We start from the raw sequence: 26,297 nt of genomic DNA on the forward strand, positions 1-26,297 counted from the left end.
AGCCCCTTGTCTTCCCCAGCCCCACTGCAGACCCCTATTCCGGAGAAAGCCCTTTGCCTGGCGGAGGGGGGGTTGCTTCCTCGGGGTCCCTTTCGCAGCTGGCTCTCCTCCCCCCCGCCGTAGGTTTGGCAGGGTTTCTCCGCAGGCGCTCAGCTGCGAGCCCCTGTGTCCTCCCCTAACCCCTGGCTCCGCCCGGCAAAGCGGGGGGCTCTCTGAGCCGGGGGGGTCAGGGCAGGGGAGGGGGCCTGGGCAGTGTTTCTGACAATCCTATGGGCTGCAGGACCTGTTTCCCAATCCCCGCATCCCCATCCCGGCTTCCTCCCGCTCCCACCCACCTCCCCACCACGCCGCTGGCTCCAAAAGTCCTGTTTTCCCTCCCTCCCTGCCAGAAGTTGAACGCTGGAGGAGCAGGTCCGCAGCTGCGGGCGGCTGGGCGTCCCCCAGCCGGGGTCCCTGCTCTGGCCCTGCCGCGTGTGTCCCCTTGCACCCCGTGTCCCTCCTCGGTGCGGGGACGGGTGCCCAGGGGGCCTGGGGGAAGGAGCGGGGTGAGGACAGAAGGGGTCCCTGGCACCCAAAGGTCTCCCCCACGATGCCACCCCACGGAGGGGTGTTTGTGGGTCTCTGGCTGCTGCTGGCCCCCAGTCTCGCTGACTCCCCCCCCAGCACAGGGGGGGCCACCCTGGCCTTCGTCTTTGATGTCACCGGCTCCATGTATGACGACCTGGTGCAGGTGATGGACGGGGCCTCGCGCATCCTGGAGCGGATGCTCAGCAGGAGCACGAAGCCCATCAGCAACTACGCGCTGGTCCCCTTCCACGACCCAGGTACGACTGGGACAGGGTAAGGGCACATGTCCTGCCGGGAGACGGGGCTGTGGGGGGCTGGGGTGCGGTTCTGGATGGGTTTGGGGCTGAAGCGTGCACTTTCCAAGTGCCTGCACTGTCCCTTCTCCACCTTTTTAATGCCCCAGTGACCGCTGCGATGGGGATGCCAGCACAGGATGAGCCGCAGCTCAAGGGCACGGTGCTGGGCAGGGGCTCCCATCCCCAAGCTGCCCTGCGGGCACGGGGCAAGCTGTTTCTCACCGGATTAATCCCAGTGATGCTGGTACCCGCTTGTGGGTGGCTTTTCTACTTCCAGCCTGTCCCAATCTCCCCGGTCTAATCATGGGGGGGCATTTCTGTACAAGTCCACAGCGTGCTTCCAGGTTGCCTCAATAAAAGCACCACTTGCTAAGAGGTTTTGGTAATTTACTGCATTACCAGAACAGTTTCCTTCTGTCCCAGTCTTTGCCTTGGGATTTTTGTGCACACCCATAAATAGCAGCTGCTCTCCAGAAAAGCCCCAACCCCCTACAAGGAGAGCGGGACCGAGGCTTCATTTTCAGCAGAAACACTGAGTTTGAATGAAAATTGCTGGAGCCGGACAGGGAAGGAGGAAGAGGCAGTAAATGGGTTTTGGCATCGCTTTGCTGGGAGCCTCCCCTGGCGGGTTTGCAGCTCACCCTGGCCGAGAGCTTCCCTGGGGCAGGCTGTGCCCCTGGGCACGGTGCCGGTCTGCCCAAATCCATGTCTCGCTTGGTGCCAAGCCAGGGTAGATGCTTAACCCCGAGTCTCGCAGGTCCTGTAAGGGTGTTTAAGCCGGGGGGGGGGTGCTTGGGAGTGCTGGCAGCATGGCACCGGAGGAGGCTGGTGCCGATGGTTGGGGAGGCTGAGGCGGTGGTGCCGGTGTGCTTGCAGAGGTGGGACCTGCCACCCTCACCGTGGACCCCCGGCTCTTCCAGCGGCGCCTGCGGGAGCTCCACGTCCAGGTAGGCGTCCTCAGCCCTGTGGCACTGCTCCATGGCTGGCTTGGTGTGTAAGCCCTTGGCGCTTGGTGGGAAGCCTGGCCCTGCATTCCTGCATAGTGGTGGGTCCTGGGAGCAATCCCTCTGGGCCTGGCATCCCCCAGGAGTGTGGCGGGGGCTCGGGGCTGAGCTGGGCTTGCTGGGGACTGACCACACCGGGGTGGGAGCGGAGAGGGTGGGTAACGCTGGCGCTGTGCCCCAGGCTCCTCTAACGGCGCGGAGCCCTCTCGATTCACAGCTCTTGTCCCAAAGTGGGAATGCTTTGCCCGGGAGAGTTTGCACAAACTCTCCATGGAATCAGAAATCTCTTCTTCTAGAAGTGCTGTTTGAAAATTGAGGGGGTTTTTTGGTTTGGTGGTTTGGTTTTTTTTTTTTTTTTTTTTAAAAAAACGATTTCAGCTGCATTCTGCCAGATGAAATGCTCTCCAGGAGTTTAATCATGTTTTAGCTGTCCCCGCTCCTGCCCTGCCTCCCGTGCATTGCTAAATCCCTGTGGCGTTTCCCTTCGGATGCAGCTGTGTTTTGGCAGGAGGTGTAAAGCTGCGGCTGCAAATGGTTTCACAGCCATTCGAGGTGCAAAGCCCCATGGAAGCAGGAGCTGGTCCTCGCTGTGCCTCTGCGCTTGCCTGGGGTGGCCGGTTCTGCTGCCAAGTGGGGGGGTGACGGGCTGGGGTGGGCACGAATGTGCCCGCTAAAGGCATTCGTGGGAAGCCAGCGGCTTCTGTGAGTCTGGATCCCCAAATGGGTGGTTTAATCATCATTAGCAGTGAGACAGGGACGGGTCCTTGTGATCCTGCATGTCCTTGCAGTACCATAATGGTGCTCTGGCTGCGCTTGGGCTGACTCCAGCAAACTGGTGCAATTCCTCCCCACGAGCAGACCCTGGGTGGGATCCTGCCAGGAGCCCAGCAGGGAAGGGCTGAGCGCTGGGTGGCTTGGTGCCTGTGCCACATCCCTCACTGTGTGCCGCAGGGCGGAGGGGACTGCCCGGAGATGAGCGTGGGAGCCATCAGGCTGGCCGTGGAGGTCTCGCACCCCGGCTCCTTTGTCTACGTCTTCTCGGATGCTCGGGCCAAGGACTACGAGCAGCAGGAGGAGCTGCTGCGGCTGCTGCAGCACAAGCAGACCCAGGTGAGCAGCGCTGCTCACCGGCCTCCTGCGAGAGCCGGCTTGGGTGGACGCTGCAAGCAGCACAATGGCAGCTCCTGGCAATGAGCCGCAGCAATAAACCCCTTTACGTTGCCCGTCAGTGGGGTGGATTTTGCATCCCCCGGGCTGGCTCGATGTACTGGGGGGTGGTGGATGCTAGGTTCATCCCCTCCCTGGGATGGACAGACACCCCATGGCTATGTGTGATGCTACGGGGACTGTTGTTATGGCAGGTGGTGTTTGTGCTGACGGGGGACTGTGGGGACAGGAGCCACCCCGGGTACCGTGTGTATGAGCGCATTGCTGCCACCAGCTCCGGGCAGATCTTCCACCTGGACAAGCAGCAGGTGACAGAGGTGAGCGGGGAGACCTGTGGGAGCAGAGACGGGGTGGCCGAGGTGCGTGTGGTCCAGCCTGGCTCGGCTGCTCTTATATTCTCCCTGGGGTTAATCCTCGTGCCCAAGGCGCCTCCAGATTGCTCTGCGAGCCCCGCTTTAGCCTGAAGCCAAAGCGAGGGCTGGAGAAGGCTGGTTGCTCCCAAGCTTGCTGCTGGGCTGCTTGCGTGATCCTTGGGATGAGCTGACTCGCCTGCCCCGTGGAGGGGAGCTGTCTGCTTGGGGCTGAGCCTGAAGCTGGGGCGCTCCTGTTGCTCTCAGCACCCCGGGAATCGGGCTGATGGCCTGGCTGCAGGGAGAGGAGCCTCTCTGCCTGTCCCTGCCCTTGAAGCTCTTGACCGGCATGAAATCTCAGAGACCCGAGGAAGATGAGAAGTGCTTTTCTGCTCATTACTGGGCTGCATCTCCCAGCAGACCCCCAGCAACAGCCCCTGCCCAACCTCTGGCAGTTGTGTGTTTTAATGGTGTCTATTCCCATGAGCGAGCTGGGGGGTAATAACATGCCTGCTCCGAGCGGCTGAGCAGGAGCCACCTGGCAATAACAATTACACCAAATTACTCAATTCCTTTTGCACCTGCCCGTAGCAAGTGGGGCTCAGCCAGGGCTGTTACCTCCTGCCCACCCGTCCCCGTGCCGCCCTCGTGCTGGCACCTGCTGGACCCAGCTGGGGCTGGTCCTTTGCCCAGGCACTGTTTTGCAACCATACCTGAGATTTTGACCCAGTGCAATACAGCCCTGCTCCCAAAATGGCCCCGAAATGGGTGGTGAGGGGGGATCTGGGTTAATCCTCCCCCATGTGCCCCCAGGTGCTGAAGTGGGTGGAAGAGGCCATCCAGGCCTCCAAGGTCCATCTGCTGTCCACGGACCACGAGGACGGCGGGGAGCACACGTGGCCTGTCCCCTTTGACCCTAGCCTGAAGGAGGTCACCATCTCCTTGAGCGGCCCTGCCCCAGGGATCGAGGTCCGGGATCCGGCAGGTAGGAGCCCAGGGGAGGGGAACAGGTGGGGGGTGATGCTCTGCCTCCCAGAGAGCCCTCATGTCGGGACAAATGGGAGCTGGCAGGCATGGGGATCGCCAAACCCTGCGCTGAAAACGTAAATAAAAAAGCAATGAGCTGCAAAGCCCTCATTAAGCACCAAGCGCATCTGCTCTGCTCCCCTCCCGGCTTGGCTTTGCTTCTGGTTTTAGGAGGGTTTTCTCTGCTGCCCTGGCTGTGAGAGCTGTGTGATGGGCTCTGCACCGTGGTGAGCCCCGAGGGAGGGGGCTTCTGGCCAGCTGCAGGGACCAGGGGATGGAGCCGGGTCGCCCATCCTGGAGGTTCACTCGCTGTTGCAGGAAAGGTCCTCGAGAAAGGCCAAGGTCTGAAGGAACTGCTCAGCATCCCCAACTCAGCCATGGTGGTGGCCGTGGAGCCCCACGAGCCAGGGATGTGGTCGGTCACGGTAGGCTGGTGGCAAATCCTGCACGTTGTCCCCTACCTATCCCCCGATGGATGTTCAGCCGGCTAGGCATGGGCTTTCCCCCATCCACCTCCAGCCAGGCAGAGGACATGTGAGCAGGTTGGAAGGGGCTGGCTGCCGCCTCCCCCCCTTCCTCATCGCCTCCCCCTTCCCCTGCCCTCGGCATGCACCTCTTGCTCCGCTTCCAGACCCAGAGCAGTGGCCGCCACTCGCTGAGGATCACAGGCATCAGCAACATTAATTTTCAAGCCAGCTTCTCCACCCAGCCGGACTTTGACGCCAGCCAGCCTGGGGAGCGGCCGGTGCAGGGTGAGGCTGGTGCTGCCTGGGGGTGCACGGATGCTGCGTCTGGGCTTCTTGCAGCTGGGAATGTGGCTGGGTTGTTTTTTTCCCTTCCCTCCCTCCAGGTCTGCCCATCTCCGTGGTGGTGAACTGTACTGGCCTGAAGCCGCCTGGGCACTTGCAGGAGATCGAGCTCTTCAACACCTCTGGCCATGCCCTCCTCTCACGGCCCGCGCGGCCCCTCTCCAACACCTCCTCGGGGCAGCTCTGGGTGAGCTCGCCGCTCCATGTCCCCCCGGGTGACTTTCTGCTGAAGGTGAAGGGTGAAGACGCCCAGAACCACCCCCTGCACCGCCTCTCCGCTGTCACCTACACCAGCATGGTCCCCAGTGAGTGGTCCCCATGCTCCTCAAGGGTGCTGAGAAGGGACCAGAGGCTCCTTCCAGCACGACCTCTGCTTTGGTTTCTGGTTGGGTATTTTTTTTATCCTGCTTCCCAGTGCAGCTCTTGGTGAGCTCCTGAGGAGTGTTATACGTGTGCGTGTCCACAACTACTTCCAGGCCTACCCAAAGTGAACATCTCCAGCAAGATTCAGGCTTACAACCGCGAACCGCAACTGATCTCCTGCTCTGTGCGGAGCGAGGTCCCTTTTCGCCTGCAGCTCAGCCGGGGTAGGATGAAGCTTGGGGAGGAGCGGCTCTTCAGGTGAGCCTCCAGTTTGGCCCAGTGGGCTCTATGATGGACCTCTGTGGGCAGCAACAGCCCCCTGTATTTTGCCTGCCGGGGGGATGCTGTGTGCTGGCTGGGTGCTTGCATGTCCTGAGCATCCCAAGGCAGCAGAGGAAAATCCTGAAGGACGTATCCGTGTGATGCTGTGAGGGTACATCCATTTGCCTGACTCAGATGGAAAAGAGTCCTAGGGATTTGGAGCAGGGTGGTGGCACGGTGGCCCCAGCTCCGGTGCCCTGGGGTGGGGGTGGCCCTGTAATCTCCCTTTTCGTAGGGGTTGGGGGAACATCAGCTGGTTGATCCCTGCGGTGTCCAAGAGTGACGAAGGGTTTTATGAGTGCACAGCCACGAGCAAGGTCGGGGCGACACGGGCTCGTGCCTACGTCTCTGTGTCAGGTGGGGACTGCTCGTGCCAAGCCTTGGTGCCTTGCGGGTCTCCGGGTCTGCAGCTAGGCATGGGCTCGTTTCACCCCGGCGTGCCATGTTTGCAGAGCCACCGCCACGTCTCATAGCCCCGGGCAACATCACGGCTTCACCGGGCCAAGATGTGGTCATGTCCTGCCTGGTTCTGAGCGATGTGCCCTACAACCTGACATGGAGCTGGGACGGGAAGGTGGCGCAGCCGGGGGATGGCCGGACCAGGCTGCTGCAGAACCACTCGCTGGAGATCAGCCGCGTGCAGCCAGGGGACGGGGGCCTGTACGAGTGCACGGCACGCAGCGCCCACGGCACCGCCACCGCCTCCCTCTGGCTCCTTGTCCAGGGTAGGCTCTGCCCCTCGTGGGACCCTGGCTGGGGTGATGCCTTGCCTCGTGGGAGGGAGGGCGGCCGATGGCACCCGGGGGCTGAGCCCTTCTCCAACCCTGTGCAGAGGCGCCGTGGGTGAAGGTCGACGCCAGCCCCCAGCGTTTCAGCAGGGGTCAGGAGCTGTGGCTGAACTGCACGGCCGGGGGCCACCCCCCGCCCCACACCGCCTGGAAGCGCTGGGGCTGGGCGCTGGAGCAGGACGAGAGGTAACGCGTGGGGACCTGGGTGCCTTCATCCTCCCTGTCCTACTGGGGATGGTGCTCCCCTTGCAGGGATGCACGGGCTGAAGGAGAGGGGCTTGGGGTTGCCCATAGCTCTGAAGAGAGGAAAGCATTGCAATATCCCCAACACGTGCACCTGAGATGGTTGGCATGCTGCTAGCCTTAATTTCATACATTTATTTTTAAGTCATCCTGCCTTATCCAGGTCACCATCCCCACCGAGGGGACTCGAGGTGCTTTGCACACCCGGTGTGCGCTCAAGTCTCAAAATACTCCTTGTGCTTCCCCTTAATTTCTTCTGCTTTTTGGCTTCCACCTCCCTGCCCGTGTCAGGCTGTGAGTGCTGGAGTGGACTTTGGGGAAGGTTTTTTTTTTACTTTGGAGATGAAAAAGCCCAATTCTCAATGCTTTTCCCTGGTTCAAAGCAACATCCTTCCCTGCAGTGGTTGATGTAGCTGGCTTTAAGTATAACCCACATCTATCAAATGCCCAGCACTTACCACGTGTGCGGGATGGCCTTAAGCCCGCTCACTTATTTCATCACATTTTTCACCGGCTCCATTTTCACAGGGCTCGTTTCTCCCTCTCTCCCCATTTGCCGCAGGATTTTCACGGATGCGCAGGGCACCCTGCACATCAGGGCTGCCACCCCAGAGGATGCGGGGAATTACAGCTGCTACGCCAGCAGCACGCTGGGCTGGGATGAGCAAGTCATCACCCTGGAGTTCACCGGTACCTGCTCCCCGCCGGCCGGCAGCATCCCGGGAAGGGTCCGGGCTCAGAGCTGCCGCAGGAGGGATTTATTATCCCTCCTTGCTGTCCCTTGGCTGCTGGCTGGGACCTTGTGGCACGCGAGCTATGGGATGGGGCTGTCTGTGATGGAGGGTGTTGGGGGGCAGCTCCCAGGGCTCCGGGCTCCCCTTGGGGTGAATGGCACCACACCCAGTGCTGCAGGGAGTCACTGAAGCCATCTCTGTCCCTGTGGTGCAGAGCCTCCCACCGTCCTGGCGGTGACGCCCAGCCTGAAGGTGCTGGTGGGAGAAGATGTGACCCTGGAGTGCTGGGTTTCGGGGGTGCCCCCACCCCACATCATGTGGTACAAAGGTGAGACAGACAAAAGGTGTGGGACAGACCTGGGGAGCAAACCCCCTCCGTGCACCGGGGACCCTCCGCCACCCTGCAGGGACACCACACGCAGGGTCCCCTGGACCGATGGCGGGAGGGACCCCCGGAGGCACTCGGCATGCTGACGTGGGGGGTCTTGGGTCAGGTGAGCAGGTGGTGGCGGTGTTCCCACCCAGCACCCAGCGTGCTGTCCTGCGGCTGCAGGCGGTGCGGGAGGAGGACGCTGGGCGGTACATCTGCGAGGCTCTCAGCGAGGTCGGCGTCGCCTTTGATGGCACTGTGCTGGACGTGGGGTGTAAGTCGCTGAGCACTCAAGCCCATCTCCATCGCTCTCTCTCCCGGCTCAGCTCCTGCTTGCTGCTTCCCAAGGCTCCTCTTGCCCCCAGCTCCCAGGTTTCCCAGTGTGGAGGTGTCGGTGCTCGGTACAAGCAGGCTAAAGCCTGGTGGGATTTCCAAGGGTCAGGAGGAGGGAAGAGACTCAAGAAGTGGCAGAAGACCAGTGCAGATGCTATTGCATGGGACACGACGGCTTGGGGCAAGACTGGGGATGCAAAGCACAATTAGTGGGATTAGGTGGAGGTGGGGGCTGGCTTCTCTGTGTCTGAAAATCCAGGTACCCCAACTGGTGCCCAGGGCTTCCCACGGGAGGCAGAAGGGATGGAAGAACCTGGGGAGGAGGAGGAGAGGAGGTTCTGAGTTGGGGGCAGTAAGGCTTGAAGCAGTTAAAGGTAGAAAAGTGCAAGAGCTTTTGCTGAGCCAGGGGGATGCTGCGTGTAACTGGAAGGGATGGAAACTGCAAGGGCTATAACAGCTTTGGAAAAACACCAAATGCTCTAAGTCAATCTCGTAACTTTTCAGGGTACCTGGCTCGTGGGTTTTGCAGCCCCATCTCTTCTCCGGGCTTGGCTGTGCACAGAGCCTGCTGTGGGGAAGTCATGGTGTCGGACCTGCCCGAGCCCCTTCTCTGCTGCTCTCTCTCCAGCTGCCCCTCACTTTCCTGAGCCCCTGGGGGACGTGACGGTCGAGGTCGGAGAGAGCGTGAGCCTGCTGTGCCGCGTCGAGGGCTCTCCCCCGCCACGGATCGCCTGGTCCCGGCAGGATGGGAAGCCCGTGATGGGCTGGCATGGGCCGCATGGTCTTTCCAGCCAGCTGGAGGCTGCCGAGCTCCTCATCGACAGTAAGAGAGCTGAGCGTACAAGCGTGCGTTGGCGTGGCGGGGACCACGTGTGGGCATCCCGCCCGGGTGCATGCTTACACAGTGTCACACTTGGGTGCTTTCCCCCCACCTGCTGCAGGCTGGTGTCCCAGCACTGGGATTAGCCCCCACGCCCACTCTTTTTGTAGTAGTAAAGCATTGATATAGTGGGTTTATTTGCACTTTTTACTTGTGCAAGCTTAGCTGTGCTGTAACAGCCTGCAAGCCTCCAGTGCTGCAGGGTCTCTCCCCCCTCAGAGGCGGTGGCAGGGCAAGGGAGGGTGGTGTCACCCCGTCCTGGAGCTTGCTCGGGGCTCTCCAGCCCTTCCAGGCTCAGGCATTGCTGGGCTCAGGCTTCTCCCCGACATTCTCCAGGCGCCTCGCTGGATGACCAAGCTGTCTACATCTGTGAAGCCCAGAACGAGTTTGGGAAAATCCAAGCAGAGGTCAAGCTTGCAGTCACCGGACACGGTTTGCTTTTACGTGCTTTTGTTGGTGTATTGATCCTGGCTGCTGCCAGCACTGGCTGTGCCGGCAGTGAGTGAGCGGCAGAGCCGTGCAGCCACATCTGCTCCCAAGCCAGCCGCGGTGAATGCTCAGCAAACCCTCCCCCAGCGCAGGGTTTGGATAATGCTCTTCCACCTCTTTGGCTTAATGTACTGACACGTGCTTGAACCCAAACTGTAGACGAATATCCCCAAATTCTTGGGGGATCTGAATGTTGGAGCCAGCCCGTACCGAGCCAAGGTCTGGACCTTGGAAGAAAGGCGATCCAGATCTGTTTTCCTGAGTGTTCCTGGCCAGTTTATCTCCCGTTAATATTGTTTCCCTTTCTGCTCTTTCAAGCAGCCCCAGAAATAGCTCTTGCATCCCCTGTGGTCCGCATGCTCCCAGGCCAGCCCGTGTCACTGCCCTGTGTGATCCTGGCTGGGAGGCCGTTCCCAGCCCGCCGTTGGCTGAAGGACGGGCAGCCGGTGAGGCTTCCGTGCCTGCTGGGATGGTGGGTGGGTGCGCAGCCATGAATGTGGCCCTGCGGCAGGGCCTTTGCTGCAGGACAGGTGCCTCAACCTCCTGGGGCCAAAGCTGCTGGTGGAAGATGCCAGGGGAGCATTTGGGTTGGGAGGGTAATGTGGGTTCATCATTGCATCAGGATGTTCCTACTGCTCAAGGACTGGTTTCTAGATATGCCCCAAAGACACAGTGATACGGCAATGTTCGACCTCCCCGTCTGTCCTGCTCTCTGCCCGTGCCCAGGTAGCCCTGAGCGGCCGCTACTCCGTCCGGGCTGATGGGAGCCTGCACATAGACCAGGCGTCGCCGGGGGACGCGGGGAGGTACACCTGCGAGGTGACCAACGCCCTCGGCTCGCACAGGCAGGACGTGTCCTTGGTCATCCATGGTGAGTGGCAGGGTGCTGGGCGTCCCTGCACTGCAGTGAATGGGGACGGGTGCCCTCCACACTTGTTAAGCTGCAAAGCACCGCTCTCTCTTTGGTGGACGTGGCCCCGACCATGCAGGCTGAGGTGCTTCTCTTCCTTCCCAGTTCCTCCTAGCATTGAGCTTGGCCCCGTCCTCATCACTGCCACCGAGGGAGTGGCCATTGCCCTGCGGTGTAATGCCACCGGCGTGCCCCCCCCTACTGTCACCTGGGCAAAGGTAGGTGACAGGGACGGGCAGGCTGCCATCCTGCTGCCAGCCGGGGAATGGGTCACCCTTGGGTGTGGGGTAACGTGTTTGGAGGGGACGTAGCTCGCCAGTGTGGCTGTGGCTGCGGCTGCCCGAGGAGGTGGCACCAAGTGCCCTGGGAAGCCAGGACTGGGAGGTAGCTTGCTCTGACGGGTCCAGAGCCCTCTTCTTGCCCTTGGGATGCTCAGCGCATGGGAGAGTCTCTGCTGTCTTCCTTCCTCCCTTCTTTTTCCTCTGCAGGGCACAGAGCCCATCTTGCTGAGCCCGCGCTACCACCTTGACCCCGATGGGACCCTCCTGATCCCTTCACCCTCCCCTGGGGATGCTGGGACCTACTTCTGCACAGCTACCAATGCAGCAGGTTTCTCCAGCCGGGAGATGCAGCTCTCCGTCAGCAGTGAGTGCCTGGGACTGGCCCTGGCGCCAGCTCGTAGTAAAGCAGCTCTGGAGGGCTGGAGGGTGGCTGGCAGGAAGATCATGACTTGGGGACTCTCCTAGCTTTTTTGGGTCACCTAGCCAGGTGCCAGATGGGTTTGTGGGATGGGAAGAGCAGCAATGAGGGCTGTGGGGCACCTGAAGTGTTCCTGCACCAGCCGCGCTCCCTCTCTGCCCAGCAAAGCCCAGGATCACCGTTAACGGATCGCAGGTGTTGGACCCCATAACCATCCTGGCTGTGCTTGGGCAGGAGACCACCCTGCCCTGCGAGGTTCAAGGCTATCCCCCTCCCTTGGTGGTATGGACCCAGAAGTCTCAGCCGCTGCCTCTCGCCACTGCGAGGTAAGGAGGGCTGTGGGTGCCGGGGCCGTGCTCTCTTGGTGTTGTGTGTCTCCCTCGAGGGATGTCAGGTCTGTGAAGGGTGGCAGCAGTGGGGAGCTATGAAGGTCATCCCTGGTACTGAGCAGCTGATGCTCAATGCTCTGGCAGGAGCAGAGGCAGCTGAGCAGTACAGCATTAGTGCTGCTCTTCAAAGAGAGCACAGCAAGAATCACCAGGCTTTTTTTCCATCATACAAACATCTGCTGGGATGGAGCAGCTGCTGCCGACCCTTTGCACGCTCACCCTGAACACAGGTTGGGGTTGGGAAGGGAAGGCGGCCCCAGCAGAGCTCCCTGACCGCACTCACCCGTCCGCCTTTGTGCACATTCCTGCCTCGTGCCGTCGCAGTGCCAGAGATGATGAGGCCAAGGACGTGCCTGGGGATGGCGGATCCCTGCGGGAGGTTGTTGGACTGGGGCTTGACGCTGCTCTGCACCCAGGTGGCTGCAGGGCACCGAGGAGGAGGAGTTTTGAGGTCTGGAGGAGGAGGAGAGCAGCGTGGAGCGGAGGACGGGTAGCCAGGGAGGCTGCAGCCTCCCCTGCTCCTCGCAGCCCACGTGTCAGGGTGACTTCGTGGGCCGTAGGCGTCAAAATGTTCCTGGGCCAAGGTTTGGCAGAAACACAGTTGTGAGCCCAGCAGTGGCTTTGTCTGTGTTGGAACATGGGTTTAAAGGCCAGTTCTGTTCCAGTGGGTGACTTCTGGAGGGCCAAATTCACTTGTTGATGGCATTGAGGCTGATGGCAGCGATGGGACAGTCATTTAATGCCATTTGATGAGAGAAGATAACCCGGAGAGTGGTTGGATACCTGTTTATCAAGTGCCTTGGTCTTCCCCCTTGGAAGCAGGAGCTGCTTTCTTAGCACATTAGCACCACACTGGAAGGGGCTCCCTAAAACCATTGGCCCCGATCTGGGGGTTAATCACTTCTTTCCCTGCACCTGAGGATTGCTGTGGCCTGGGGAAGCAGGAAGGCATCTTGGTTTTGCTCTTCTTGAAGGACTGTGTTGCCTTGTCGTTCTTGTCTGGTTTCCCATGGCTGCTCCTGGTTGACCTGTGCTGCTCCCCACGTCTCAGCTGGCTTGTCCTCATGTGCCTGGGTGATTTATGGGAGCACACGGGGAGGAATCTGCGGCCGTGGGCTGAGATGATGTTATGTCTGTGGAGCACAGACGGTACTGGGAGCGAGAGCATGGCCAGCTCCAGCTGCAGGGGCCATGCTCCACAGGGAGCCCCCCCACCCCCCGCGTGGGTGGCTCACACTGCTGCCTCGTGCTGAGCTCACGCAGGAGCTGAGAAAAGGGATCTTGCACCTGTGGACAGCTCTGCTGCCCTCCTTGTGCAGGAGGTGGCCCTGGGGACCTTCTCTTGGCTTTCTCAAGGTGATGGTGAGCTCTCAGCCCTTAGCTCCTGCCCAGGGGTTGGTGACGGAGGACATGGCTGTTCCTCCCATCCAGCTCTTCTGTTCCCTCTCCCCCAAGGTACAGCGTCCTCCCTTCGGGGTCCCTCCGGCTGGCCGAGCCCCAGGTGACAGACACCGGCCTCTACACCTGCACGGCCACAAACGCCGCGGGGAACGCCACCCTCAGCTACAGCCTGCAAGTCCAAGGTTCATGTCCGCTGGTTAAAATGCTCTTCCCACAGGCTGTGGGTCTTAACACACCACCGGGGTCCTGCACCCTCCAAGCCCTCAGCTGCCCCCGTGTTCCTGTGCCAGGGTCCCGAGGGTGGTCCCAGCCTCAGGTCCCCTTTCCCCCCAGCTCCCCCTCGGCTGCTGATCGGAGATGGGGAAAGCCACTTGACAGCCGTCGCCAATGACTCCCTGAGGATTCACTGTCGTGCCATGGGCATCCCCACACCCCAGATCCAGTGAGTACTGCAGAGTCAGGGGATCCTGCCCATGTCCCCCTGAGTTCCCTTTGGGGCTGCGTGACTCCCTGGGGGTGCTCTGCAGCCCAGCGTGCAACGCTGTGGCAGAGATTGGGATGGGGGCTCAGGATGCGTGATGGAGACCCCAGCTTGGGGTGTCCCTTAGGATGGGAAGCATCAGTCCTCCTCCTTGTCCCTGGGATCCCGCTCTTCCTAGTGGTCTGGGCACTGCCAGCCCCTTTCCAGGTGACAAGGGGACAGTCCTCACTGTCAGCACCCTGCTGTTCATTCCTTCGGTGGGCATAAACGGGGGCCAGGGGGTGGTGGGACAGACTAAGGACTTGCTGCCTGCCCCCCTCCTCACAGGTGGCTGAAGGATGGGCACCTGCTGGGTGAACGGGACGGTGCGGTGGTGTCCAAGGACGGTGGGACCCTGCTGATCACTCGCGTGGGGCTCAGCCACGAAGGGCTCTACATCTGCCAGGGCAGCAGCTGGGCAGGGGTGGCCCAGGCAGAGGTGCAGGTTTTGGTGCAAGGTGAGTGCAGCATCTGGGGTGAGACCTGCTATCTATCCACCTGTCAGGGAGGACACAGCTAGCCAAAGGAGCAGGTGTTCTTGGCCCTGCTTTTTGAGAGGTGTAGGGTCACTAGCTTGATCCGTTGGGATCTTGCCCTTTGCTGGTCTCAACCTGAGGGTGAGAGCTGATGGCCACTGACACCGCGGGAAACCATAGCATCCATCCTTGATGGGTGCTTCCCGGTGGAGGGTCTACTCCCAGCCCCTCTGGCCAGAGCATCCCTCGGTCAGCATCGCAGGATGTGATGCTGAAGGTGCCAGGTAAGAAACCAGGCAAGGAGCAGAGATCCCCCTGCCCTGGGAAGGATGAATATCTCATGCCAGGGGGCAACAAATTTGCTAGCTAACTTGGGGAGCAGCAGTGGTACCATGTGATGATGCGGTCCCCTCCCAGAGCGGGGAGTGAGCCTTGGCCGCTGCTCTCCCAGGACTTGGTGCGTGCTGAGAGCCCCCGGTGAGCCCAGCCGTGCCCCACGGCACCGCACTGTGTGGCTGCAGCTGGCTTGGGCCATGCAGAGCCAATGTCTGTGCGTGCTGGGTTGTAGTGCCTCCAAACATCGAACCCAGCGCAGTGGACCTGGCTGTCCTGGAGAATGGCACGGTGTCCCTGGAGTGCCTGGCCTCGGGGCTGCCTGCTCCCGGTGAGTCGATCCTCTCCCTTGGCTCTTGCTCATGTGTCCCTGGGCCTTTCCCTGGGTCCCCTTGGTGAGAGGGGCAGCAGCGTCGCTCCTTAGAGCTCTGCTCCCTGCTTCCCTCCAGACATTGCCTGGTACAAGGGGCATGAGCAGCTCTTGGCTGGACCGGGCCGGACCCTGTCCAGGGATGGGAAGTGCCTGGAGATCCACCGTGCCCAGCTCTCCGACGCCGGCACCTACCGCTGCATGGCCTCCAACGTGGCCGGTGTCGCTGAGCTCTGGTACAGCCTGCAGGTGTCTGGTGAGTCTACGGTGAGCAGGGGAAGGACTGCAGCTGCCTGAGAGCTGGGTGCTTCCCCGCCCCCCCCGCCCCGGCACCTCTTGTATGTGCATGGGACCAATGGGGCTGTCCCAGCCCTCGGGACACGTCCCTGGAAAATGGCTTTAGTAGAGCCCCTGTCCTCTGCCCCATTTACAATTCCAGCCATGCAGTCCCCTGTGTTCATCCCAAATAATGTCCTAGAAAACCATGGCCCCATGGATGGGTATTGCCTGGTCCACACCGTGGTGTCTCCCACCCACCCCGCTCCTGCTGTTCCTGGTGATGTTTCTATGCCCCCCCAGTGCCCCCGCAGATCACAGCTGGCCCCAGCCCCCTCACGGTGGTGGTGAATGAGCCAGTGACGCTGGAGTGCGATGCCACGGGGACCCCAGCTCCGGTGCTGCTGTGGCTGAAGGACGGCAATCCGGTGCCCAGCATGGCGGCGGGTGGCCCGCAGGTGAGACAGCTCCTGATGGAACGGGGGGCTCACTGGGGATGTCTCTCCAGGAAGATGCTCCTTTTCCTTGTTCTGGCTTTTAACAAAACAATTGCTGGAGCTGAGCAGGTGCAAAGTTGCCCAGACCTGCCCCATGTTTGGTCCATGGGAGCATGGACCTGCTCAGCCCTGCGCTGGGCTTTCCTGCCACGAGGGGCATGGACGGGCAGAGGGTCCCCGGGATGTGATGAGGATGGGCTCCAGGCAGGCTTATGCCCACACCCAGCCATCCCTGTTGCTGCCTGCCGGCTTGCAGCCCAGCTGCCTGCGAGTTTCTCTGGTTTCATGCTCATCTGGGCTCTTTCTGCGTCTTGGGGAAGCACAGACCCTCTCTGGCGGGCGCATGCTGTCCCTGCCCACTGCTCGCGTCCAGGACTCGGGGACATACACGTGTGTAGCCAGCAGCGCCGTGGGGGAGGACAGACGTGAGGCCACCCTCGAGGTGCGGTGTAAGTACCCCCGTGCATCCCCAGCCCCTTCCCAGCAGCGTGGCTGTGGGGTTGGAGGCGGTGCTCGGGACTATGGGGCTGCTCCGACGTCCCCTTGCAAGCGCACAGGGCTGTGGGGCCCAGCCCTAGGGAGAGGTACCAAAGAGGGTGGCTCGGGGAAGGTGTTGCCCTGTCGATCTGTTTTCCAGTGCCCCCCACTGCTCTGGGTGAGGAGGAGAACGTCTCTGTCATCATCAGCCAGCCGGTGACCCTGGAGTGCCCGGCCCCTGGGGTCCCCCCTCAGGGCTCCCGCTGGCTGAAGGACGGGAACTTGCTCACACCAAAGCTGGGCATACAGCTGTCTGCGGAGGGGACCGTGCTCCAGGTGACATTTTGGAGTATTGCGGAGGATGGGAAGGGAAACGGGGCTCTGAAGACTCCCGTCTCCCCCCCCCCACCCTTGGGAGAGAGTGGGTGCAGAGGGAGGGGGTGTCCCTCCCTGCTGCCCATGGCTCAGCATCATTCCCACCCCTCACGCTGATCCCATCCCCATGGCTTCTGCTGGCACAAAATTCCCCCATGGAGGGGCTGCGTGGGTCCAGCTCTGCTGCAGAGCATCTTAGTGTCTTTGCTTCCTCCGGCAGATCGGGCGAGCCACCGTGCAGGATGCGGGCAGGTACACGTGCCAGGTGCCCGGCTGCCCAGAGAAACACTACAACCTCGACGTGTGGGGTAAGGGCCACCACGGCTGAAATGGCCCATCGGGAGCAAATATAGTGTGTATACACACACATATATATACTATATTACATACCATTTGTTTATATGTGTAATATGTACCTGGGGTAGTTAACTGGCTTGGAAAACGCTAAGCCCAAAATATTAAAGCTCTGCAAAACAATGGAGCTGGAGGTGGCAGGGAATCCCCACCGGAATGGGTGTTAGAGGGGAAAAAGCCAATGTTTGCATGAGCCTCGGGGGGAGATTTCAGTGACAATGCACAAGAGGTGTCTTTCCAAAATTCGGGCAGGAGAGTGAAGGGATTTCCTTGCCATTGCCAGGGCTTCTCTGTCCTTTGCACTTAGTCAGTGTGGCGGTCGCTGCAGGTATCGTCCCCCTTCTCTCCCCCTGCCTGAGTTGGGAGGATGCCAGCGGTGGTTCCCAGGCTGCTGCCAGGACGGGCACGCCGACCGCTTTTGCTCACTCGATTCGAGCATCCTTGCAGCCTCCCGGCCCGCTCAGCACATCTGCTGAGCCAGGGCCTGGCTTTTCTCAGGGATACTCTAGGCCAGTTGGTGGAAGTCCTGCAGGCAGGTAGCCAGGGAGTGGAGAAAGTCCAGTTCTCCTGATCCGGGCTTGTTCCTGCTATCCCTTCCCAGGGAAATGTTTGCACGTCTGGTGTCCTGGCTTGGGTGGATTGTTTGGGTTCTGCTGTTTTTGTTTTTCAGGGGTTTCTGGGTGTTGGGGTTTTTCTTCTACAAATTGATATCCCTCATGGGAAGGAGTTACCATTTTCCATCCAGCTGTATTTATGAGCAACTGAGAACAGCATCTGATAATGGAAAGAGTTAGGTAACCTTCCCAGTGAGCAGTGCTACCTAATAAGGCTGTGTCTGGCCAACCTGGGCTTGGCCTGCCTGTGTGGCTGCTGCGGGATCCTTGGTCGTCCTCTGCTGTAGGCCACGTGCAATTAAAAGCATCACTTGCTTAATAGCTGGAGAATCAAGATTATTATTTCCACATGGAGCCAGTGCAGGGGAGGCTTACTGGTTCTTTGTGCGAAGCCCAGAGGAGCTGCGGGTGGTGTGTAGCCAGCAGGACGGAGCTCCGTCAGGGAGCTGCTCCTCCCCTCTCATCCAGTGCCATCAGCGAGCTGCTCCTCTCCTCTTGTCCCCTGCAGTGCCCCCGTCCTTCTCCTCGGCAGAGCCCGCTGCCGTGTCTGTGCTGGAGGGGCAGTCCGTCAGGCTGGCCTGCGAGTGCCACGGGATCCCCTTCCCCACCCTGAGCTGGTGGAAGGACGGTAGGGTCCTGCTCCTCAGCCTCATCCCTCCCCACACATGTGTTGACCCACCAGAGAGATGTTGGTCTCCTCAGAGCAAGGAGTGCTTTATGCTGGGCAGGGTCCAGCTTCTGGGTGGGAACTGGTCCTGCTGGGAATCTGAGAGAGGCTGTTGTCTCCTTCCCCGGCAGGTAAGCCCTTCTCTGCCCAACCTGGGAGCCCAAAGCTGGTGTCCACGGGAGGGAGCATGCTGTACATCGAGAAGGTACGGCTGGTGGACAAGGGGACGTACACCTGCGAGTGCAGGAATGCTGCCGGCAGCAGCAGCAAGGAACATCGCCTGGAGGTGCACGGTGAGCTGGGGGGCTCCAGAGGGAGAGAGGACCTGTGGGGGTGGCTGAAGGTGCCATGATATCTCTCAATGCAAGGTCCAGCTGGACCTAAAAGTTCACAGCCATTGCCTGCTGCCTTGGGTGTTTGGGAAAGGATGCTGCTAGCTGGGTCAGCTTTGCCCCTCCGGGTTTCCTCTTGGCTCCAAGCTGATTGCAGCTGGTTTTCACTCCAGCAGCCCAATTGCGCTAGTTGCACCCGTTCGCATTTGCTTCGCCCTCCTGCTGCCGCTGTCCACACTGATGGCGTTTGTATATCCACTTGCATACGGCCAAGGGAGTTGCTACAGCATCGCCTCCACCTTGTGTCCCTCTGCCTGCAGCACTGCTGAGGATCCAGGGCAGCAGCAAAGCCCCGAGGAAGGTTTCTGTCATCAAGGCTGGCGAGACAGTTTTGGAGTGCGAGGCCATGGGGACACCACCACCCACAGTGACGTGGGTGAAGGATGGGCAGCCTGTGGCCGGCGGGGATGAGCTCCTGCTTATGGAGCAGGGGAGGCGGCTGCGCATTTCCAAGGCAGAGGTGGCCCACGCAGGACGCTATGCTTGCCTGGTGGCAAACGTGGCGGGGCAGGAGCAGAGGGAGTTTGACGTTGCGGTGCACGGTAAGGGTGCAGGACGGGGCTGGCGGCTGGGGGATGTGGATGCAAGCAGGCTCAGGAGGGCGGTGATGTCCCACTACACGTTCGATGCAGCATAAGCACAAAGAACAACCTGACATGAAGCAGACCTTGGACAACCCAACACATAGAAGGTCTTGGGTCAGAAGGGGATGCTCCAGGCAACATAGCTGTAGAACTGCTATGTTCTATCAGGCAGGAGTCTTTCCAGGGCCGTCAGAGCAGACCATCTCACATTTTATAAAGTCATCTACTTTCCAAGGACTTGGGGAAACCTCATGGGTCAAGGTACCAAGCACTTGAACTGGAAAAGGCCTCAGGTGGCTCAGGGCATGTGGCCAGCATGGTGTCACACCTGTAAGCCTGGGCTTGGGGGTGCAGGTAGGTGGCACATACTTGTTGTGGGTCACCTGTCCCATAATACCTTCAAAGTCGACAACTTCAGATGATGCTAATGGTCCTTCTGGGCTTGTGTCCTCAAACTGTATGAGCAGGAGGGTGGGAACAAGCTGGGTTTACTCAGTTCACCCCCTTTGCCTTGCTCCTCTGCTGTCTTGGTGGCTGCTTTGCAAATGGATGTCCATCCTTTTCTGTCTCCCCAGTTCCTCCTGAGTTCATTCAAGGATCAGGATCGACAACCAATGTCAGTGTGTCTCTGCATGGAGCCCTGATGCTGACCTGCGAGGCCACTGGCGTTCCCCTGCCCACAGTCACCTGGTCCTGGGACGGCTCTCCCATCACCCCCAGCGAGCACACGCACGTGCTTTCAGGTTAGGGACGAGGCATGGATGCTGTGAGAGATGGGAGCTTTGGGAACACATTTTGCCCCAAATGCTGATGGGTTTAAATGCAGTGGAGCTCCAGCCCTGCAGGAGCACTGCTGGGATGGGTTGGTGCCTAGATAATGGCCCTGAGACCTCATTGCTCCATGCTTCCAGGGGGCTGGCTGCTGAGGCTCACCCGTGCACGAGCCCAGGATGGTGGCCGCTATTCCTGCCTGGCCAGCAATGTAGCTGGGGAGGCCAGGAGGCATTTCGACGTGGAGGTCCTAGGTAAGGAGGGGTCCTCCGTCTGCTGCAGGATTCCTGGTGGGATTTCAGAGCTTCACCCTTGCAGGGACAGTCATGAGTTAAGACTGGGCATGGTGGGAGCTGCAGTACCAGAGTCGTTCATGCCTTAGCATGTGAACTCGGAGGCTCGGCGAAGCTGGCTGGCTGCTGAGGTCGCCGGTGGCTTGTGTTCCTAGTTCCTCCCCACATCGAGAACGCAGACGAAGAAGAGACCATCAAAGTTCCCGAGGGCCACCCTGTCACCTGGTCCTGCCTGGCTGTGGGTGAGCATCACGCGGGGAGCGGAGGTGGTGTGAGCAGGTGGGAGATGGGGCTCAGGGACCTGAGTCTCCCTTTAGGGCGTGGAGTGAATGGACGGCGCCAGTCGATGACATGAAAATAGCTGAAATCGGCTGAAGAGGTGTTTTGGGATAGTTCCTGGCTTTGCAGTTGGGCTGTCCGGGAAGTGCTGGGGCCACACGGGGAGCTTGTTCCACGACGTAAGCTCCAATCTTTCCCAAATGGAGCTAAAATTCCTCTAATCTGGTTTCTCCTTTAGTGATGGGAATAATTAATCAACTCCTACTCAGGACAGTTTTCTTTATTCTTGCTGGGTCATCCAGCAGGCTCTAAAAACCTGATCCAGATCATGATAATTTTGGATTTGGGCTGCTGTCCCTGCTTCTCAGAAAAGCTCCAGCGCAATGACCCCGGTCAGGCTGTGCGCAAGCATGGAAAAACTTTGCACGAAGGCCAAAACCTGCTTTCCACCCCGCACAGGCAACCCCCAGCCTAAGATCACCTGGCTGAAAGACGGCCACCCTCTGCCCAGCAGAGACACCTTCTCCATCTCCCCTGATGGCTCCGTGCTCCACGTCCCCCGAGCCTCCCTGTCTGATGCTGGCCGCTACTCCTGCGTGGCCTCCAGCTCTGTGGCGAGTCAAACCAAGCACTACCTGCTAGATGTTTCGGGTACGAGATGCCTTTGGATGGAGGCAGAGTCTCAGGTGTGAGCAGGGAACATGGACTTAGAGGGCTTTTTAATTGCCTGCCCCAGGTAGGTGGTGAGGATCCCTTAACCCTACAGCCAGCAGCATGGTATGATGTCCTGGACCTGCCAGAAAGCCCTCGTGAGACCTCTTGAAGGAACATAAAGGGCCCATCTAGTGCAGGATCCATCTCTGATGGTGCAGGATCCATCTCTGATGATGGCTCGTGGGAAGGGTGGAGAATGTCTTCTGTGTCCCCTGTGCTTTTGGAGGGCAGAAGCTGAAGCTGGGCTTGTGCCGTACGTGCTGTGCATTTCACGTGCTGTGGTCAAGTCCAACTCCCTGAACTTGGATCATGCTCTCTGGTGGGGGGGATGAAACATCAGGAATCCTAAGTGGGTGCTAATGCTGATCTGCCATGCAAACACGTCTCTGCAGCCAGTCCCACACTTGCTGGAGATGCCCGCGATGCTGCTGCAGAAGAAGTCACAGTGATCATCAACAACCCCATCTCCCTGGTCTGCGAGGCTCTGGCATACCCATATCCCAACATCACCTGGCTCAAGGATGAGGTTCCCCTCAAAGCCTCTAGAAACGTCCAACTGCTCCCTGGTACTGTGGCAGTGTCCGCAGGCTCTGCATGACTACGGTGTGGCCCCTTGGTCCATGCCTGGGGGAGTGGGGTGGGGCTTTTTCTGTGTCTGGGTGTGGTCCAGGGCAGTGGGATGGTGAGAAGTCATTGTCCTGCAGGACCCGAGGGGCTAGGGCCATCAGGTGGATGCTGCTCTTCCATGTGCCGCATTGTCTGAAAATAGCTAGAGCCTCCTTGGCAGCATCAAGGAGGTGGTGCCTTCTTGAGCATGGTGCCCACCACCTTGGGCATGGTGGTGTTGGGTTGACAGTTGGACTCGATGATCTTAGAGGTCTTTTCCAACCTTAATGATTCTATGATTCTATGATCAGTGAGACAGCACTGGTTTTTATAAGCCTGAAAACTGGGCTCTAGAAGAGCACTAGACCCCCTCAAGTCAGGCTTGCAGGTGATCAGCAGGTCCCTTAAGATGTCTTCTTGTGCTGCATGGGGATAGACAGCTGTGGCTGTGAGTGGCGACCCTCTCAGGAGACCCCCTTTGCCCAGGTGGCCATGGGCTGCAGATCCTGAATGCCCAGGAAGAGGACGCGGGCACGTACAGCTGCATCGTGGCCAACAAAGCCGGGGAGGCCGTGAAGAACTACTCCGTGAAGGTCCTGGGTGCGGGAGCTCTCCATGTCCTTCCTAATTCCTGCAGCAACCCTACCACTGTAACTGGGCCAGTGCCCCTTCCCTCCCTTCCCATGTCTTCACCCTGGGGAGCTGCTCCTCTTGCAGCTGGTGCTGTCACACACATATCAGCACATGGCCCCAAAACGCCTCTGGTCTACCCTGGTGAGGGCAAAGGGTAGCAAGAGCTACCAAAAGCAAGAGCTCTGGGGGCTCTTCTCTCATCCCAGCTGTGTCGTCTCTCCCCACTAGTTCCTCCTTGGATTGCCAGAGATGACCCTTTGGGGGAATTTGCCATGAAAGAGGTAAAAGTCAGGGTCAACAGCACGGTGACGCTGGAGTGCGAGACCTGGGCTGTGCCCGAGCCAACCATCCGGTGGTACAAGGACAAGCAGGTGAGGCCCTAACTGCAACCAGGGAGGAGCTGCTGGTTTTGGGGACCCTCCCAGGTGGATGGAGTGGGAAGATGCCCTTTATATGGCTGGCTGGGCTCCGTCCCACTCCTGGGGTGTGTAATCCTCCTCCTGTCCTTCTGTTTCTTCCCTACCTTGTGGCTGGGGTCCCCGTGCAGCTCCTGGAAAGTGCCGGCCACCTCCAGATCCTCAGCGAGGGGCAGGTCCTTCAGATAAAACCAGCCAGCGTCTCAGATTCAGGGCACTACACCTGTGTGGCCACCAATGCCGTGGGCAAAGATGACAGGGACTTCATCGTGCATGTCCAAGGTGAGCCCTGGGTGGCTGGCCAGTGCCCGGAACAGCGGGTGTCTCAGCAAGAGGCGGGGTCCTTAGTGGGGTCCCTCATGGGAGCAGAGCAAGGTGAGCAGGAAGAGAGTTTGTATCTGCTGGAAAAACAGACATCTCCTTGGCCCCGGTCAGGCCTGGGCAGATGCTCTGCTTGCACCTCGGGGGTCCCCACAGCTGACCACAACCTGTCCCTGCAGTGCCGCCCCTCTTCCAGCAGCAGACGAGCCCCAACGAAACCTTTGAGATCTTCTACCGGGAGGAAGACCAGGATGGGGAGGTGACGGAGCACCGGCAGGCCATCCTCAACCAGCCCACTGCGCTCTACTGCGACACCAGTGCCATCCCACCCCCCCGGCTGACCTGGTACAAGGACGGGGAGCCCCTCTCCCCCGGCCCGGGGGTGCTGATGCTGCTAGGTAATGGGCATGGACCCTCACTGTTTGGTTGGCGGGGGGGCGGGGTTCCTGTAGCAGCTCTGTGGTTTGAGAGCATATGTAGCACAGGGGGGTTGGATTCTGTCCCCTTGTTCCTGCCAACACGCACAACACCTGTGGGACTTGCAGGAGTGGGACCGTGTCACTGGGGCTGCGTGGGGGTCAGTGCACAGCAAGGTGGGAGGGGGAGGTTGGAGAGGACCCTCCGATGCCCCCGCAGAGCCTTCCCCATCCCCTGCCCTGCGCCGCAGGGGGCCGGGTGCTGCAGCTGCCCGCGGTGCAGGAGGAGGACGCAGGCAGGTACACCTGCGAGGCTGCCAACGCGGCGGGACAGGACCGCCTGCACTACGAGCTGGAGGTGCTGAGTGAGTACAGGACCGGGGCAGGGAGTGGATGGAGGCACGTAGCAGTCCCGTAACCGCCTGCTTCCAGCTGCCCCGGCCATCCACGGTGGCACGGAGGACCTGGCCGAGGAGGTGACGGCCACCATCAATGGCACCGTCCGCTTCAAGTGTGAAGCCACTGGGTACCCGGTGCCCGTGGTGTCCTGGCTCTGGAATGATGTCCCCATTGTGGTCGGCCCACAGCACCAGCTCCTGGAGGGTGGCACAGTCTTGCAGGTCGGTGTCCCTCTGGGCAGGGTGGCTGTGTCAGGAGGGGACATGGGAGACACTGGGTGGAGGGGACAGGGCACTCTTCCCTCCCCAAGGAGGAGGCTGCCCTGGTCTTGCCAGGTGCTGAGGTTACTGTGGGAACCCCAGTAGCTCCCCGGCTTGGTGCAGCCCTCAGTGGGGCTCTGCTCCCCCTTTGCAGGTGGCCGCGGTGGAGGCAGGTGACACGGGCAGCTACACATGTGTGGCTGAGAACCTGGCTGGGTCAGCTGAGAAGCACTTTGCCCTCACCATGCAGGGTAAGGCATCCCCAGTGACCCTTCCCTGGGTCTTTGATTTACCCCCGTCCTCCTCCTCCTCCTCCTCCTCCTCCTCCTCTGCCAGCTGGAGTCTCCTGTGGCTCCTGAACTGTGTGGCTGCCTCCATCCCCCCGTGCTTGTCACGCTCGCCCCATGCGAGGAGGTCGAGGTGCCGGCACACTCCAAGCAGGCGAGGTGCTTGGTGCGAGTTTCCTCCCAGGGAGCCCTGGGGAAAGCTCAGCCTCCACAGTGATGGTTCCCCTCTGGCACTGTCTTTTGGGGTGTGTCGGAGCAGAAGCACCCCGGATCATGGGCACAAACCCCGAAAACATCGACAGCATCGTCAACGGCAGCATCTCGCTGGTGTGTGATGTCCAATCCCACCCCGCTGCGGAGATCACCTGGTACAAGGATGGCCATGTCCTGCGGCTTGGTGAGGAGGTGACAGTCACCCCAGGTATGTTGGGATGAGCAAGGATGACAGCCTGTCCCCCAGGGCTTGGCACGGCTGCTGGCTCTTGATGGCAGGCTCTAACTCCCCTAACTCGCCCCTCTGGATGCCACATGCGGGACTCGAGCTCAGACTTTCAGCTGTAACCACAGGCTAATAACTTACTGCCGAGTAATCCCTTCTGGAAAGGACCAAGGTTGCATCCTGCAAACTCTGCGCTGCCTCTCCCCAGGAGCTCAGCACTCTTCCCTGCTGTGCTCAGTGAGGCCTCGGACCTCAAAGAGAGACTTTGATGGCCAGACACCTCTCGCGTGGAGCTTGGCCGGCTGCAGGGGGACGGGTCAGCTTGCTGGCACGGTGGCTCAGACTCGGTCCCGGCTCCAGCCTGCCCTGACTCCCTGCTCTCCTCTTCTTCCAGGCTCGCGGGTGCTGCAGCTCCCTCGCCTGCAGCTTTCCAGCTCGGGCACATACACGTGCGTGGCACTGAATGTGGCCGGCCGGGACGAGAAGCACTTCATCCTCACCGTCCATGGTAAGCGGCAAGGGCTCAGCCGGGAGCTCCGCTCCCCGAGCGCACACCAAGGAGCTGATGGCAAACTCTGGTCCGCGTGTTCCTGCTCACACACCCCATCCCTGCTCCTCCTCCCCAGGACCCTGGAGCATCGAGGACCGACAGCAGGAGACGCTGGATGCCGACGTGGGGAGCCCCCTCGTCCTGACCTGCCAAGTCACCGGTGTGCCTGCACCCACCGTCACCTGGCTGAAGGACGGGAGCCCACTGGGTATGTGCAGAGGGGGATGCAGTGCCAGGCTGCTATCCCAAGCCTCACCACTGCCCTGCCTGAAGCAGTCCTGCCTCAGTTTCCCCATTTCTAATACTGCTGTGAGAGAACTGCAGGACCCCACAGGGGAGGAGGCAGAGCATGAAGGGGCCGGCATTTTCCCTGCATGTTTTTAAGTGGCCTCAGATTCATTCCTGAGGCTGAAACAATGGGATGTGATGGAGAGACGTGGGGGTGAGCTCTCTGGGTGCCAGCCCTTGGGCTACCCGCTGGGACGGGGTTTTTGCCCCCAGACCAGTGGCTCTTTTCTTCTGCAAAGCTCCAGCAATGCACGGTGCAAACACACCACTCTGCAGAGCCCCAACCTCCAAACCTGGGTCCTGGGGATCGGAAGGGGGGAGCGTGACAACGTGCCTGGGGACAGCTTGGCGGAGGAGTGCCGCTACAGTCCCCTTCGCCCCGTCTCCTCGCAGAGAGCAGCCCGGAGCAGGGCCTGGTGTCTGAGGGGGGCCAGCTCCAGCTCAGCCCCCTGCAGCCCTTCCACCAGGGCCGATACACTTGCCTGGTGCAGGGCCCAGGCACCGAGACGCGCAAGGACTTCATGGTGCTGGTGCGAGGTAGGGCTTTCCTG

At 60.4% G+C, this 26,297-nt stretch overlaps 1 protein-coding gene across 1 annotated transcript in view; it reads left to right on the forward strand.

The window, feature by feature from the left end:
- Window positions 1-589: 589 nt before the first annotated feature.
- Window positions 590-26,297, forward strand: part of HMCN2 (hemicentin 2) — a 37,316-nt gene continuing 11,608 nt past the window's right edge. The window contains exons 1-46 of the mRNA XM_076355255.1: window positions 590-824; window positions 1,740-1,810; window positions 2,819-2,977; window positions 3,229-3,351; window positions 4,198-4,369; window positions 4,729-4,835; window positions 5,042-5,162; window positions 5,261-5,524; window positions 5,696-5,840; window positions 6,139-6,260; window positions 6,356-6,628; window positions 6,736-6,877; window positions 7,497-7,624; window positions 7,883-7,996; window positions 8,163-8,312; window positions 9,000-9,194; window positions 9,588-9,683; window positions 10,062-10,186; window positions 10,467-10,611; window positions 10,756-10,868; window positions 11,139-11,295; window positions 11,513-11,675; window positions 13,194-13,321; window positions 13,473-13,581; window positions 13,948-14,117; window positions 14,704-14,799; window positions 14,918-15,094; window positions 17,940-18,059; window positions 18,230-18,391; window positions 18,751-19,032; window positions 19,650-19,817; window positions 19,986-20,099; window positions 20,294-20,380; window positions 20,877-21,068; window positions 21,524-21,697; window positions 22,224-22,337; window positions 22,599-22,741; window positions 22,918-23,068; window positions 23,287-23,505; window positions 23,775-23,888; window positions 23,956-24,143; window positions 24,337-24,433; window positions 24,729-24,890; window positions 25,303-25,416; window positions 25,535-25,666; window positions 26,140-26,283. Of these exons, the coding sequence (XP_076211370.1) occupies window positions 590-824; window positions 1,740-1,810; window positions 2,819-2,977; window positions 3,229-3,351; window positions 4,198-4,369; window positions 4,729-4,835; window positions 5,042-5,162; window positions 5,261-5,524; window positions 5,696-5,840; window positions 6,139-6,260; window positions 6,356-6,628; window positions 6,736-6,877; window positions 7,497-7,624; window positions 7,883-7,996; window positions 8,163-8,312; window positions 9,000-9,194; window positions 9,588-9,683; window positions 10,062-10,186; window positions 10,467-10,611; window positions 10,756-10,868; window positions 11,139-11,295; window positions 11,513-11,675; window positions 13,194-13,321; window positions 13,473-13,581; window positions 13,948-14,117; window positions 14,704-14,799; window positions 14,918-15,094; window positions 17,940-18,059; window positions 18,230-18,391; window positions 18,751-19,032; window positions 19,650-19,817; window positions 19,986-20,099; window positions 20,294-20,380; window positions 20,877-21,068; window positions 21,524-21,697; window positions 22,224-22,337; window positions 22,599-22,741; window positions 22,918-23,068; window positions 23,287-23,505; window positions 23,775-23,888; window positions 23,956-24,143; window positions 24,337-24,433; window positions 24,729-24,890; window positions 25,303-25,416; window positions 25,535-25,666; window positions 26,140-26,283 (6,877 nt within the window). The remainder of the gene's footprint in view (window positions 825-1,739; window positions 1,811-2,818; window positions 2,978-3,228; window positions 3,352-4,197; window positions 4,370-4,728; window positions 4,836-5,041; window positions 5,163-5,260; window positions 5,525-5,695; window positions 5,841-6,138; window positions 6,261-6,355; window positions 6,629-6,735; window positions 6,878-7,496; window positions 7,625-7,882; window positions 7,997-8,162; window positions 8,313-8,999; window positions 9,195-9,587; window positions 9,684-10,061; window positions 10,187-10,466; window positions 10,612-10,755; window positions 10,869-11,138; window positions 11,296-11,512; window positions 11,676-13,193; window positions 13,322-13,472; window positions 13,582-13,947; window positions 14,118-14,703; window positions 14,800-14,917; window positions 15,095-17,939; window positions 18,060-18,229; window positions 18,392-18,750; window positions 19,033-19,649; window positions 19,818-19,985; window positions 20,100-20,293; window positions 20,381-20,876; window positions 21,069-21,523; window positions 21,698-22,223; window positions 22,338-22,598; window positions 22,742-22,917; window positions 23,069-23,286; window positions 23,506-23,774; window positions 23,889-23,955; window positions 24,144-24,336; window positions 24,434-24,728; window positions 24,891-25,302; window positions 25,417-25,534; window positions 25,667-26,139; window positions 26,284-26,297) is intronic.

Source organism: Aptenodytes patagonicus, chromosome 18 (genome assembly GCF_965638725.1).
Source record: "Aptenodytes patagonicus chromosome 18, bAptPat1.pri.cur, whole genome shotgun sequence".
NCBI classification, from domain to species: Eukaryota; Metazoa; Chordata; class Aves; order Sphenisciformes; family Spheniscidae; genus Aptenodytes; species Aptenodytes patagonicus.